This window comes from Coregonus clupeaformis, unplaced genomic scaffold, assembly GCF_020615455.1.
Source record: "Coregonus clupeaformis isolate EN_2021a unplaced genomic scaffold, ASM2061545v1 scaf0179, whole genome shotgun sequence".
Taxonomy (NCBI): Eukaryota; Metazoa; Chordata; class Actinopteri; order Salmoniformes; family Salmonidae; genus Coregonus; species Coregonus clupeaformis.
In genome coordinates, this window is record NW_025533634.1 from 251,479 (window position 1) to 266,989 (window position 15,511).

A 15,511-nucleotide genomic window follows, 5' to 3' on the forward strand; every position below is an offset into this window, starting at 1 on the left:
AGTTCATTTTAGTAAAGGAATATGTGTTCAGTTCCCTTCAAGTTATGTACATCAATGATAACTGTGTGTTACATCACACACTCAAGGGAGTTTGCTTACTCATCTTAAGGGAAGGGAAATTACTTTACATAATCACATTTAAGCTATGATATGAAGACGAATTGTGTACACACTCTTTATTATTTACAGTTATTATTAATTGATGTGCCCTAACCTTCCTGTTACCTCACGTGAGGTGAATGTAAAGGATGACTATGTAAAGAAATAACTTTCAGACATTAGCAGTAAGAGTTCATACTGCTTAAAAGCCTAGGGAGGCTCTCTCCCTCCCATCCCGGAGGACCTGAGCCCTAGGACCATGCCTCAGGACTACCTAGCCTGATGACTCCTTGCTGTCCCCAGTCCACCTGGTCGTGCTGCTGCTCCAGTTTTCAATCTTCTGCCTGCGGCTATGGAACCCTGACCTGTTCACCGGACGTGCTACCTTGTCCCAGACCTGCTATTTCAACCTCTAAATGCCCGGCTATGAAAAGCCATGTGACATTTACTCCTGATGTACTGACCTGTTGCAACCTCTACAACCACTGTGATTATTATTTGATCCTGCTGGTCATCTATGAACGTTTGAACATATTGGAGAAAAATCTGGCCTTAATGGCCATGTACTGTTATAATCTCCACCCAGCACAGCCAGAAGGGGACTGGCCACCCCTCAGAGCCTGGTTCCTCTCTAGGTTTCTTCCTAGGTTTCTGCCTTTCTAGGGAGTTTTTCCTAGCCACCGTGCTTCTATATCTGCATTGCTTGCTGTTTGGGGTATTAGGCTGGGTTTCTGTATAGCACTTTGTGACATCTGCTGATGTAAAAAGGGCTTTATAAATAAAATTTGATTGATTGATTGACACTGTGCGCTGAGTGGGTTACAGGTTGAATACGATTGTGCATTCATGTGACATTCTAATGACAGATTCCTTTTGATTACCCTGTTAAATCCTGTTGCCTTTGGTGTCCTTACAGCAATGTCACGCTATCAATTGGCATAAATGAAAGGGGACATTTTTTTGGGTGCTCTGTGAACAGATATAATTGTATTTTGTTGTCGGCTCGCCCCTGAGACTTGACTTGATGATTTTAAGTAAAAATCCTCCCCCGTCTCTGTATTGATGACTGATAACGACAATTATGACAAACTATGGAGGCGCAGCATGGTTTTTCGGAGGGAGGCTGCAGGAATTGGCTTACTTGTGTTTAGTTTTGTTCATGTTTTTTTTGTGTTAACCAAATATAGTTTGTTGTATAGTTCACTGCCTATGTTAGCATTGCTGTTAGCATTTGGTGTAAATGTAACTCGCTGGAAGACTTCAGAATCAAAAGGATTCTATTAGGCAGTATCTTCAGGGTTTCTGAGATGAAATCCTGATAAAGACAGCATAGCAGCTTTTCTTTTCCTTATCTAAAGGACCTTCTCCTCAAATAAAAAGCATATTCTTTGTGCACCTATAAAGTCTATAGTGTTCTATGTAACATTGGGGATTTGATTGACCAGTGTATAATGGCTTCGTGAAATATAATAGACTGTCTGTCATTTCTCACCCCTCAGCCCTTCTGTTCACTCCATCTCCAACTGCAGACGTCTGAAAACCCCTACCTGTCAGGCAGCATATCAACCAAGGCCTCAGCACCGGGAATCATAGTGGCCACAGGTGAGAAAATACAGAATTACCATTTGATAGATAAGATTAGATTAGATTACCTTATTGTCCACTTATGTGGAAATTCATTTTGCTGAATAGAAAGACATCTATTCAATTTAGGTAATGGTACAAAAGGAGAATAACTGTCTATCATTTCCAGTCAGTGCTGATATTCCATTTGATTGTGAATATTATAATGATTATGCAATCCCTAACATTTTTTTTTTTTTTTTTTTTTTTTTTATTTCACCTTTATTTAACCAGGTAAGCCAGTTGAGAACAGGTTCTCATTTACAACTGCGACCTGGCCAAGACAAAGCAAAGTAGTGCAACAAAAACAACACAGAGTTACATATGGGGTAAAAAAAAAACAACATAAAGTCAGAAATACAACAGAAAATATATATACAGTGTGTGCAAATGTAGCAAGTTATGGAGGTAAGGCAATAAATAGGCTATAGTGCAGAATAATTACAATAGTATTAACACTGGAATGCTAGATGTGCAAGAGATTATGTGCAAATAGAGATACTGGGGTGCAAAAGAGCAAATTAAATAACAATATAGGGATGAGGTAGTTGGGTGGGCTAATTTCAGATGGGCTGTGTACAGGTGCAGTGATCGGTAAGGTGCTCTGACAACTGATGCTTAAAGTTATTGAGGGAGATAAGAGTCTCCAGCTTCAGAGATTTTTGCAATTCGTTCCAGTCATTGGCAGCAGAGAACTGGAAGGAATGGCGGCCAAAGGAGGTGTTGGCTTTGGGAATGACCAGTGAAATATACCTGCTGGAGCGCAGACTACGGGTGGGTGCTGCTATGGTGACCAATGAGCTAAGATAAGGCGGGGATTTGCCTAGCAGTGATTTATAGATGGCCTGGAGCCAGTGGGTTTGACGACGAACATGTAGTGAGGACCAGCCAACAAGAGCGTACAGGTCACAGTGGTGGGTAGTGTATGGGGCTTTGGAGACAAAACGGATGGCACTGTGATAGACTACATCCAATTTGCTGAGTAGAGTGTTGGAGGCTATTTTATAAATGACATCGCCGAAGTCAAGGATCGGTAGGATAGTCAGTTTTACGAGGGCATGTTTGGCAGCATGAGTGAAGGAGGCTTTGTTGCGAAATAGGAAGCCGATTCTAGATTTAACTTTGGATTGGAGATTCTTTATGTGAGTCTGGAAGTTGAGTTTACAGTCTAACCAGACACCTAGATATTTGTAGTTGTCCACATACTCTAGGTCAGACCCGTCGAGAGTGGTGATTCTAGTCGGGTGGGCGGGTGCTAGCAGCGTTCGATTGAAAAGCATGCATTTAGTTTTACTAGTGTTTAAGAGCAGTTGAAGGCTACTGAAGGATTGTTGTATGGCATTGAAGCTCGTTTGGAGGTTTGTTAACACAGTATCCAATGACACATTACTGATGGGGATTTGCAAGTCCTGTTATAAACAACTAATCTTCGATTGTGTAGGAAAATATTGTATCTTAGCAACAACAAAATATTGCCTATATCCATGAATCTGCTTTCTTGATCTCTGTCCTCAAACAATATTTGCTCTGTCACAAAAACAATAGTTTGTTCTCTCCTCCTATCCTCTAATCTCGTACTAGATCTGTGAGATCCCTAAGCCACTGTGAGCCTGTATAACTGTACTGAATCTGACCAGAGACACACTATCACACTTCTGATGTTGTCCTTACTCATAGATGTTAGGTTTTGGTGACGTAAAGTCACCCGGTTTATTTAAGTGGGCCAGTGCAGACTGAGGACACATGACACAACAGATTATGTTTGTTTGTGAGTGTGTGTGTGTTCGGGTCACTCTACATAACACTCTGCTTCGGCCCAGTTCATCACTCGCCCCTGCACCCTCACACACACACACACACACACACATCAGCTGGTGCAGAGATCAGTTCGTGAACCTGACAAACACGATGCAGCTCTTAACTCACGCCTGACACAGAACAGTGGTTGTGAGATATCACAACGCATCAACAAAGTGGAACGATATCCTCAGAGAGGAAGATGTTACATCATTGCTTAAGAAATATCCATCCACATTAAACATGAATCGTTGTTCTTCTCTTCTCTGCATCTATTATCTCGTTGTAATTCATAGTATCTTCATATTTTCAGCATCATTTGAACATTTAACTAATGCTTAGTTGTATTTTTACCACAGGGAATATTGGGTCTGAGCTGTCGTACAATAACGTTGGAATGTTCATCTCATCTGATGCTGGTAACAACTGGAGACAGGTGAGTTTAGAGTGAATCTGGGGGTTAAATCTAAGGCATTCAGATCAAGGACAACATTAAATATTGTAGTCTGGAGAATAAGTATTTTGGACAAGTACTGCTGTCTCTGTCTTTTGATCATGAGGTGTTTTGAAACTCTCAGTATTCAGCTGTAAACTGTTGTAGTTTCTTACACCCAGAGATAGATGTGTACAGTAGGTATATGTTAAAAATGGTATGTAAATATTCTATCATATTGAATTGCCTGTGTGTCCTCGTTCAGATATTCGAGGAGGAACACAACGTCTGGTTTCTGGATAAAGGAGGGGCCCTAGTCGCTGTGAAACAACCAACTGTCCCCACCAGACATTTACAGTAGGTTTAAACCTAATTCACTGTTTGTATTTCTGTAAACTGGTTGCTGTAACATGTTAGTACGTCTATTGATGTCAAGAAAACATAATTATATTTTATCTGTTGATTAAAAGCAGTTTTTAAGGTTGTAATAACTTGTAAAGCACAAACATATGCAATAAAGCGTTTTTCCCAATTTCCAAATGTTTCTTCACCAAGTCCCCCTTTTAGGACTTTAACACATTGACCATCCTCTTCTAAATTGGAGCGCCCACATTTTGCCTCAGTGAAGAACAACTCAACTGAAACCACATTTCTGTTCTTCTTATATCACTTTAGGAAAACATTTTGAAATTACTTTTAGCACCAGTCAAGTGTTGAGGAAGCCCTTCCTATCTGGTTGTGTCTCCTAGACGATTTAAGTGCACTAGTGGAGGAAAGGAACACAGTAGAAGCCTTCGAAGCAGACCAGGGTTCAAATAGTATTTGTTTTCTTTCAGCGTTTAATTGAGCCATTTAATTGTCTGGAGTGACAGATGGGCGGGGTTTGCACTTTTGTGCCGATTCCATTGGGACCCATTAGGCCAGGCAAGCTCAATAACGGGCAGCTAAAGTATTTGAAAGATAACAAATACTATTTGAACCAAGGCAAGCGATTCTACGAACCAATCGTCTCTCTCTCTCTCTCTCTCTCTCTCTCTCTCTCTCTCATTCTCTCTCTCTCTCTCCTCCCAGCTAGTGTAACAGTAAACATTTCCTGACTCTGGTATCCTCCTAATAGATGCGTATCAATGCTTTGTCTGTTGTCTGAGTTTATAGCCAGATGAAGGCATGCTGGCTGACGGAGGTTTGGATGGAAGCTGCAACAAGGGGGCTGCTGCTTCTTGTATCCTAGTGCAAGACTCTGCATTGTTGAGTGTTCTTCCCAACCTTGTCACACACAGTACTCCAGTGTTCTCACATCTGAAGTGATGTTGATGAGCTGTCAGAATCAATAGAGAACAGGCCCGGAGGATGAAAGTTGCCCAATCTCTTAAAAAAAAAAAAAAAATTCCTCCCCCCACCTCTCCTCCCCTATTTTGTAGTCGTTAGAACATGAAACAGTTCTATTCTGGTTTGTTTTGTATGTTGTGTTTTTTCTTGTTCACCACCTCACTATAGACTGTAAGTTAACCCAAGACCCATGACGTTGTTGTTTTCCCTTCAAGTTGTTATGCCTCCAAGCATTGATAGTCAGAGTTCTGTTTTTTTCTTCTATTCAGCAGAACGTGTGTTAACTGTAGTCAATTAGATACAACCTGAGATTCAGTGGCTAACTGTATATGGAGACTATTCACTCCACTGATCTTCCATGAACCCAGTTGACTCACTGTAATTGAGAGCATCTGGGATCGTATTCAGAGTAGGAATGCTGATCTAGGATCAGATCTCCCCGGTCTGTGTCTCATTCATTATGATCTAAAAGGCAAAACTAGATCAGCACTCTTACTCAGAGTTATGAATACGGGCCCTGTTGTTACACACAGTCTGAGATGTGATGGTTACATCCCAAATGGCACACTACTTCCTAGTAGGCAACACTACTTTAGACCAGAGTCCTATAGGCCCTGGGTGCAATTTGGGATTGATTTGATGTGTAATTATGTGGTGACTCTGTTCCAGGATCAGTTTTGATGAGGGGAGGCAGTGGACCAGACATAGCTTCTCCTTGGTGCCTCTGTTCGTGGACGGGATGCTGGTGGAGGCCGGGACAGAGAACCAGATCATGACGTGAGTAGGGACGATGGAGGAATGGAGGAATGACATGAGTAGTCAGAGGAAGGCCCAAAAAATTGTCGAAGACTCCAGTCACCCAAGTCATAGACTGTTCTCTCTGCTACCGCACGGCAAGCGGTACTGGAGCGCCAAGTCTAGGTCCAAGAGGCTCCTTAACAGCTTCTACCCCCAAGCCATAAGGCTGCTGAACAATTAATGAAATGCCCCCCCCCCCCTTTGTTTTTACACTGCTGCTACTCGCTGTTTATTGTCTATGCATAGTCACTTTACCCCTACCTACATGTACAAATTACCTCGACTAACCTGTACCCTCGCACATTGACTCGGTACTGGTACCCCCTGTATATAGCTTTGTTATTGTTATTTTATTGTGTTATTATATATATATATATATATATATATATATATATATATATATATATATACATACAGTGGGGGAAAAAAGTATTTAGTCAGCCACCAATTGTGCAAGTTCTCCCACTTAAAAAGATGAGAGAGGCCTGTACTTTTCATCATAGGTACACATCAACTATGACAGACAAAATGAGGAAAGAAAATCCTGAAAATCACATTGTAGGATTTTTTATGAATTTATTTGCAAATTATGTTGGAAAATAAGTATTTGGTCAATAACAAAAGTTTCTCAATACTTTGTTATATACCCTTTGTTGGCAATGACACAGGTCAAACGTTTTCTGTAAGTCTTCACAAGGTTTTCACACACTGTTGCTGGTATTTTGGCCCATTCCTACATGCAGATCTCCTCTAGAGCAGTGATGTTTTGGGGCTGTCGCTGGGCAACACGGACTTTCAACTCCCTCCAAAGATTTTTTATGGGGTTGAGATCTGGAGACTGGCTAGGCCACTCCAGGACCTTGAAATGCTTCTTACGAAGCCACTCCTTCGTTGCCCGGGCGGTGTGTTTGGGATCATTGTCATGCTGAAAGACCCAGCCACGTTTCATCTTCAATGCCCTTGCTGATGGAAGGAGGTTTTCACTCAAAATCTCACGATACATGGCCCCATTCATTCTTTCCTTTACACGGATCAGTCGTCCTGGTCCCTTTGCAGAAAAACAGCCCCAAAGCATGAGGACAGCGGAGTCACTCACCACCTTCCGGAGACATTTGAAACCCCACCTCTTTAAGGAATACCTGGGATAGGATAAAGTAATCCTTCTACCCCCCCCCTTACCCCAACACCAAACATTGTAAAGTGGTTGTACTACTGGCTATAAGGTGAATGCACCTATTTGTAAGTCGCTCTGGATAAGAGCGTCTGCTAAATGACGTAAATGTATATATAAATGTTTCCACCCCCATGCTTCACAGTAGGTATGGTGTTCTTTGGATGCAACTCAGCATTCTTTGTCCTCCAATCACGACGAGTTGAGTTTTTACCTAAAATTTCTATTTTTGTTTCATCTGACCATATGACATTCTCCCAATCCTCTTCTGGATCATCCAAATGCACTCTAGCAAACTTCAGACGGGCCTGGACATGTACTGGCTTAAGCAGGGGGACACGTCTGGCACTGCAGGATTTGAGTCCCTGGCGGCGTAGTGTGTTACTGATGGTAGGCTTTGTTACTTTGGTCCCAGCTCTCTGCAGGTCATTCACTAGGTCCCCCCGTGTGGTTCTGGGATTTTTGCTCACCGTCCTAGTGATCATTTTGACCCCACGGGGTGAGATCTTGCGTGGAGCCCCAGATCGAGGGAGATTATCAGTGGTCTTGTATGTCTTCCATTTCCTAATAATTGCTCCCACAGTTGATTTCTTCAAACCAAGCTATTGCAGATTCAGTCTTCCCAGCCTGGTGCAGGTCTACAATTTTGTTTCTGTTGTCCTTTGACAGCTCTTTGGTCTTGGCCATAGTGGAGTTTGGAGTGTGACTGTTTGAGGTTGTGGACAGGTCTCTTTTATACTGATAACAAGTTCAAACAGGTGCCATTAATACAGGTAACGAGTAGAGGACAGAGGAGCCTCTTAAAGAAGAAGTTACAGGTCTGTGAGAGACAGAAATCTTGCTTGTTTGTAGGTGACCAAATACTTATTTTCCACCATAATTTGCAAATAAATTCATTAAAAATCCTACAATGTGATTTTCTGGATTTTTTTTCCTCAATTTGTCTGTCATAGTTGACGTGTACCTATGATGACAATTACAGGCCTCTCTCATCTTTTTAAGTGGGAGAACTTGCACAATTGGTGGCTGACTAAATACACTGCTCAAAAAAATAAAGGGAACACTTAAACAACACATCCTAGATCTGAATGAATGAAATAATCTTATTAAATACTTTTTTCTTTACATAGTTGAATATGCTGACAACAAAATCACACAAAAATTATCAATGGTAATCAAATTTATCAACCCATGGAGGTCTGGATTTGGAGTCACCCTCAAAATTAAAGTGGAAAACCACACTACAGGCTGATCCAACTTTGATGTAATGTCCTTAAAACAAGTCAAAATGAGGCTCAGTAGTGTGTGTGGCCTCCACGTGCCTGTATGACCTCCCTACAACGCCTGGGCATGCTCCTGATGAGGAGGTGGATGGAGCGAGACATGATGTCCCAGATGTGCTCAATTGGATTCAGGTCTGGGGAACGGGCGGGCCAGTCCATAGCATTAATGCCTTCCTCTTGCAGGAACTGCTGACACACTCCAGCCACATGAGGTCTAGCATTGTCTTGCATTAGGAGGAACCCAGGGCCAACCGCACCAGTATATGGTCTCACAAGGGGTCTGAGGATCTCATCTCGGTACCTAATGGCAGTCAGGCTACCTCTGGCGAGCACATGGAGGGCTGTGCGGCCCCCCAAAGAAATGCCACCCCACACCATGACTGACCCATCGCCAAACCGGTCATGCTGGAGGATGTTGCAGGCAGCAGAACATTCTCCACGGCGTCTCCAGACTCTGTCACGTCTGTCACATGTGCTCAGTGTGAACCTGCTTTCATCTGTGAAGAGCACGGGGCGCCAGGGGCGAATTTGCCAATCTTGGTGTTCTCTGGCAAATGCCAAACGTCCTGCACGGTGTTGGGCTGTAAGCACAACCCCCACCTGTGGACGTCGGGCCCTCATACCACCCTCATGGAGTCTGTTTCTGACCATTTGAGCAGACACATGCACATTTGTGGCCTGCTGGAGGTCATTTTGCAGGGCTCTGGCAGTGCTCCTCCTGCTCCTCCTTGCACAAAGGCGGAGGTAGCGGTCCTGCTGCTGGGTTGTTGCCCTCCCTACGGCCTCCTCCACGTCTCCTGATGTACTGGCCTGTCTCCTGGTAGCGCCTCCATGCTCTGGACACTACGCTGACAGACACAGCAAACCTTCTTGCCACAGCTCGCATTGATGTGCCATCCTGGATGAGCTGCACTACCTGAGCCACTTGTGTGGGTTGTAGACTCCGTCTCATGCTACCACTAGAGTGAAAGCACCGCCAGCATTCAAAAGTGACCAAAACATCAACCAGGAAGCATAGGATCTGAGAAGTGGTCTGTGGTCACCACCTGCAGAACCACTTCTTTATTGGGGGTGTCTTGCTAATTGCCTATAATTTCCACCTGTTGTCTATTCCATTTGGACAACAGCATGTGACATTTATTGTCAATCAGTGTTGCTTCCTAAGTGGACAGTTTGATTTCACAGAAGTGTGATTGACTTGGAGTTACATTGTGTTGTTTAAGTGTTCCCTTTATTTTTTTGAGCAGTGTACTTTTTTCCCCCACTGTATATATATATATATATATATATTTTTTTTTTTACTGTAGTCTATTTTCTTAAAACTGCATTGTTGGTTAAGGGCTTGTAAGTAAGCATTTCACGGTAAGGTCTACACCTGTTGTATTCAGCGCATGTGACAAATGAAATTTGATTGGATTTTATTTGAATGATCTGGAGATGGGAGGAGGATGTTATTTTGTCCTCCGTTCTTTTGGGACCCTGTTCCTTTTGGTGAGGAGTGAGCAGCGGTAGGAAGTCACAGAGGGATGGAGAAATGTTTCACTGTCCTGTTCTGTTGGGACACTGTTGTTGTTGTTGTTGTTTTTTTTTGGGGGGGGAGAAGGGATTAGTGGAGATGAAGGGAGAGAGAAATGGAGTGATGATGTGTTTAATCTTTCTGTCTTCCATTCTTTTGGGACTCTGTTCCTTTCGGTGAAAGGGAAGGAGATGGAGGGATGAGAGGGATGATGTAATGTCTCTCCTTCTTGTTCTCTTGGGAACCCTGTTCCTCTTGGAGAGAAGATATGAGGGGATGGGGAGGAAAGAATATAAGGGGTGGGAGGGAGGAATTTCAATTAAACGAATGCTAACGTCTCGTCTTTATTAACAGACGTCTAAATGGGAGACAAGGTTTGATTCATAAGGGTTGTCAGTCTGTTAGCTTCTGACAGACATATTTAACAAGGAAGGTGCAATTACTCATAGACTTTAGGTAATTGGTGAAAGCTTGTAGCGTTAACAACCCTTGTCGAGTTATATTAACATGTGTATCCATTCAGTTGCCATGGAGAAAAGTTTGTTTCGTTTTTTCATTATGAAGGAACAGTGAGGTTATCTTACTTTGCTTTCTCAAGGTTTTTTGGACACTTCAGCCATAGGTCAGAGTGGCAGCTTATCAAGATAGACTACAAGTCCATCTTCAACAGGAAATGTACAGAAGGAGACTATCAGACGTGGCACCTTCACAATAAGGTAAGACCTCTTCAACAGGAAGTCAGTCCAACTTATCAATATGTGTCCCGATTTTCTAATACCTAATACCAATATATTTACATGGTAGTTAGGGACTGTACTTTATTTATAATCAGCGATACCTGGAGCGATACACCAGCGATACACCATGGTGGACAAGGGTAGGGGTGAAAAGCGAAAAGGTTTCCATTATAATAAAAACACTGCATTAATCTATACAGGCTGTTGTTAAAAAAGAGGATAGTGTAAGTTTGGAAAAGTGCTAAAGTTGTCTATCAACTGTAAACATTGAGCACAACAGAACCAGTTACAACTGAAGTATCTGTTCATCAATTCATTTGCCATTTGTTGATTAACACAGCAGTCCCATATCATCACGTAGGCCTAAATGCACTTGTAACTTTTTTTCATTTGGGAAAATATACTTTTCTATTTTATTCCATGATATTGTTGTTACAAAATAGATTTGTGTTGACTGTGATTGGGCATGGGAATATAAGAGCATCTGCTAGGCTAAATTAACAAACTAGGCATGCATAGCTGATCCTCAAACCAAAGACTGGCCAAACTCGTGTTTCTATTTAATGCTAAGTAAAAAATAAAAAATAAAATCATATAAATGTGAAATTTGTAAGCGCGTTGTTAAAGTGCTGTTGTTGATGACTTGTTGAAATGCTGAGCGCTCCTGCCAGCCTGTAGCGTGTCACAAATGTTTCACAATTGATTTCTTAAATAGCGGGCTACAGGTTGGAAATAATAATAATATAATAATACATTTCTGTTCCTTCTTAGGCTAACTGGCTTGCTCCTGACTGATTTTAGAGTAATTATGTTGTTTAATAACCTGTTGAATTGTCGAACGTCAATTGATAGTGACAGAATCACACATTACTTCTCAAACAAAGTAAAAAATGTTCCTCCTTGGCTATAGAAGGTTGTAGCACAGCCTCTGAATGTCATAGAGACAAACCAAAGATATCCCGTATGAATCTGAGTCACATCTTTCCCCGGCATTTTACAGCTTGTTTCTAGCGTAATGCATTGTGGACTAACATGTCGATATAGATCACTTTATATAATTTCTTTCCAAAAAATAACAAGCTGATAAAGGGGTAGGCCTATATTTTTAGCCATTTTCTTTAACAAAAGCCACAATACCCTCACATATCGCCTCAATTCAAGCCCTGGTTTTAACTTCACTGACACAGAGATATTTAAGGAGTGCATGGTGACTGAAGGAATTGGCTGACAAAGTCTATGGATAGTGGACATAATTGAATCTGTCAAACAGGTAGGCCTACCTCTTATTTCTTGAATAGGAAGAACTAGTCACCAACACAAAGCCCTCTTGTTGATAATAGCCTAAAGTCAAAATAAACTGCTGCTGCTTCATAGTAATGTAAGTTATGTAAATTACTCAAATATGGCTTGAAAGCATCATTATGGGCAACGAAACATATTGCTTTTAATAAAATAAATTATATCAGTAGCAAACTTACCTCCAGTCCTCCTTTTCATCTTTGCTCTCTCCCTCTCAAACTGAACAGGACATCAGTAGGCCTAGACTTTGTGCACAGATATTGCAGAACAAAATAAAATAATAATAATAATCCAGAAGAAGCCTTTGACTCGCCTCCTAAAGTGCCATCGTACACAGCACAACCATTGGTTACAGTTATTTGTTAGGCTGCACTAAATGGTTTACATCAGCAAGAGCAGAGCAGGCCGGGACTCATGATTGGTGAACGCCTATCCATTGCAGTGTGTAATGCAGTGTAACCTAGTTTTATATACACCATCCCAGCAGCGCAAAAACTCAGGAAGGAAGTACATTTTCTTAGAAATATAACTTTGCCCTGTGCTTCTCCTAGCATGCTCTTCATGTAGCCTAGTCCTAGAGCATATAGTTTAGGCTATGGATCATTTTATTGAGACCACACTAGGCACACTTGATATTGCGCACCGAGCAGAGAATCAGGGATGAGGGGCGTCATCGGGCACACATCGAGATACTATAGTAAGCAACTAATTCTCCAACCCTGAGCAATATGACATTTAATCGATTACAAATTACCTGACCCTCCCCTGGACTAAATAATAAAATACTAAAACCTCCCCCTGACTGAAATTGAAAAAGCATGACCCTCCCCATTTCCCCTGGGTAACAATGATTTAACATGGTAGATGCAGTGTCCTTATAGTGTTTGGGTAGTTACAATAAGCTCAATAGGTTAACATAAGAATGGTTTGACTTGCTGTTCTATGCTCATTTGACATTTGAAAATGACATACTGTAATCCCATGTGTGTGTACTATATGGATTCATATCCTGTATGTGTTTCACAGGGCGAGCCGTGTGTGATGGGCCAGAAACAGATCTATATGAAACGCAGACCAGGAAACTATTGCATGCTGGGAAAAGACTACGCCAAAGTCCTCTCTGCTGAGTCGTGTATCTGTCGGGCCCACGACTTTGAATGGTAATTATAGTATACTAGTATAATAACTCACAATTGCAGTATAATAGAACACATGAACACATGTCCTAGCACATCTTTTATCACAAAGTTTTTTTTTTCTTCTAATCTAAACATGAGGAGATAAACAGAAGTTCAGCATTCATTGTCCATAAAAGAGAGAGACATTTCCTATGATGTTTTGTGTGTGTTGTCCCATTTGAGCCAATTTTGGATTCAATACACTATTTCAGGATCCCATTCATTTGGTTCATTTTTGGTGTCAGTGCTCCAATTATCAGTTATGTTTGGGGAACATTTTACGCAATTTACTATGTTTGTAATAATGTAGAGAAGATGAGGGGTGTTGATAGGACTGCTAGGTTGTTTTTTATCTTCTAAAGGCAGGGAAGAGAAAAGCAATGACACATTTTTATATAAATGCCAGCGGTGTCAGGTCAGACTGTATGAGTTTTAATTTGAATCCATTAGTCTCCTGTGATAGTTGTTTTTAATTATTTTGGGACTGAAATTATTATATGATACATTTCACAAACTTCCTGACCACATGCCATCTCTCTCTCTCTCTCTCTCTCTCTCTCTCTCTCTCTCTCTCTCTCTCTCTCTCTCTCTCTCTCTCTCTCTCTCTCTCTCTCTCTCTCTCTCTCTCTCTTGCTCTCTAGCTCTCTAGCTCAGCAGCTGGTGATAGAGACAGTGAAATTCAAAAATACAATAAACAATCTCTTTGAGATCCAGGGATTGATTCCAAAGTGGGACAGTGACTAGACTGAAATCAGAGATTACATACTGAACAAAAATATAAATGCAACATGCAACAATTTCTAAGATTTTACTGAGTTACAGTTCATATGAGGAAATCAATCAATTGAAATAAATAAACTAGGCCCTAATCTATGGATTTCACTTGACTGGGAATACAGATATTTATCTGTTGGTCACAGATACCTTCAAGAAATATGGGCCTCACAATGGGCCTCAGGATCTTGTCACAGTATTTCTGTGCATTCAAATTGCCATTGATAAAATGCACTTGTGTTCGTTGTCTGTAGCTTATGCCTGCCCATACCATAACCCCAGAGCCACCGTGGGGCACTCTGTTCACAACGTTGACATCAACAAACCTCTTGCCCACACGACGACATACAAGTGGTCTTTGGTTGTGAGGCCGGTTGGATGTACTGCCAAATTCTCTAAAATGACGTTGGAGGTGGCTTATGGTAGAGAAATTATCATTTAATTCTCTGGCAACAGCTCTGGTGGACATTCCTGCAGTCAGCATGCCAATTGCATGCTCCCTCAAAACCTGAGACATCTGTAGCATTGTGTTGTGTGACAAAACTGCACATTTTAGAGTGGCCTTTTATTGTCCACATCACAAGGTGCACATGTGTAATTATCATGCTGTTTAATCAGCTTATTGATATGCCACACCTGTCAGGTGGATGGATTACCTTGGCAAAGGAGAAATTCTCACTAACAGGGATGTAAACAAATGTGTGCACACACTATTTGAGTGAAATCATTTCTTTGTGCATATGGAACATTTCTGGTGTCTTTTATTTCAGCTCATGACACATTACAACACTTTACATGTAGTGTTTATATTTTTGTTCAGTGTATATATATATATATATATATATATATATATATATATAACACTTCATATATTATATTAATCATAAGTGAGGAGAGATTAGTATTAATTTGTAACCAAAACACCATGGGAGTCTGCATGACTATAATGTACTAAACTGGACACCATACTTTTGTTTGACTTACTGGAAATAAATTGAATCAAAGCATTACCAAAGCTGTGATTAGTGCTGTAATGTCCTTAACTGGACACTGTACCCTCATTGGACTCACTTGGTCCCTTATAACTATTATCCCCTCCAACCATAACATCATAACTTCACTTGACAGCCTGTCAATGAATGGAGAAGGTTCCTAATCACACTGAGGCCAGACCAGGCCATAGGGAGTCCTAGAGGGACCTCAGACTTTGTTGCTTCCTGTTAGTTCTGGCTAGGTAATTAATTGATAAATCAATGACAGCATCATTATTAGAATGGGCACTTGCCTAACCTGCTTTGCCCTATGTAAATCACTTTGTGATTGGGAGGTAGCTAACGTCAACCTGTGTTGCCTGTGTTGACATGGAGTCCCCCAGGGCTCAGTCTTCCTAGTTCTGCTGATCTGGAGCATTTGTCAATTGCAGCCCAATCAATATATAATAATGATGCATTGCAATGCAAAAAAAATAACTATT

General features: G+C 41.4%; 1 protein-coding gene across 2 annotated transcripts in view; it reads left to right on the plus strand.

The window, feature by feature from the left end:
- Positions 1-15,511, plus strand: part of LOC121554092 (VPS10 domain-containing receptor SorCS3-like) — a 202,255-nt gene that overhangs the window by 166,958 nt on the left and 19,786 nt on the right. For both annotated transcript variants that reach the window (XM_041867547.1, XM_041867548.1), the window contains exons 11-16: positions 1,599-1,701; positions 3,879-3,955; positions 4,218-4,309; positions 5,951-6,058; positions 10,648-10,765; positions 13,112-13,245. In XM_041867547.1, coding sequence (XP_041723481.1) covers positions 1,599-1,701; positions 3,879-3,955; positions 4,218-4,309; positions 5,951-6,058; positions 10,648-10,765; positions 13,112-13,245 — 632 coding nt within the window. The remainder of the gene's footprint in view (positions 1-1,598; positions 1,702-3,878; positions 3,956-4,217; positions 4,310-5,950; positions 6,059-10,647; positions 10,766-13,111; positions 13,246-15,511) is intronic.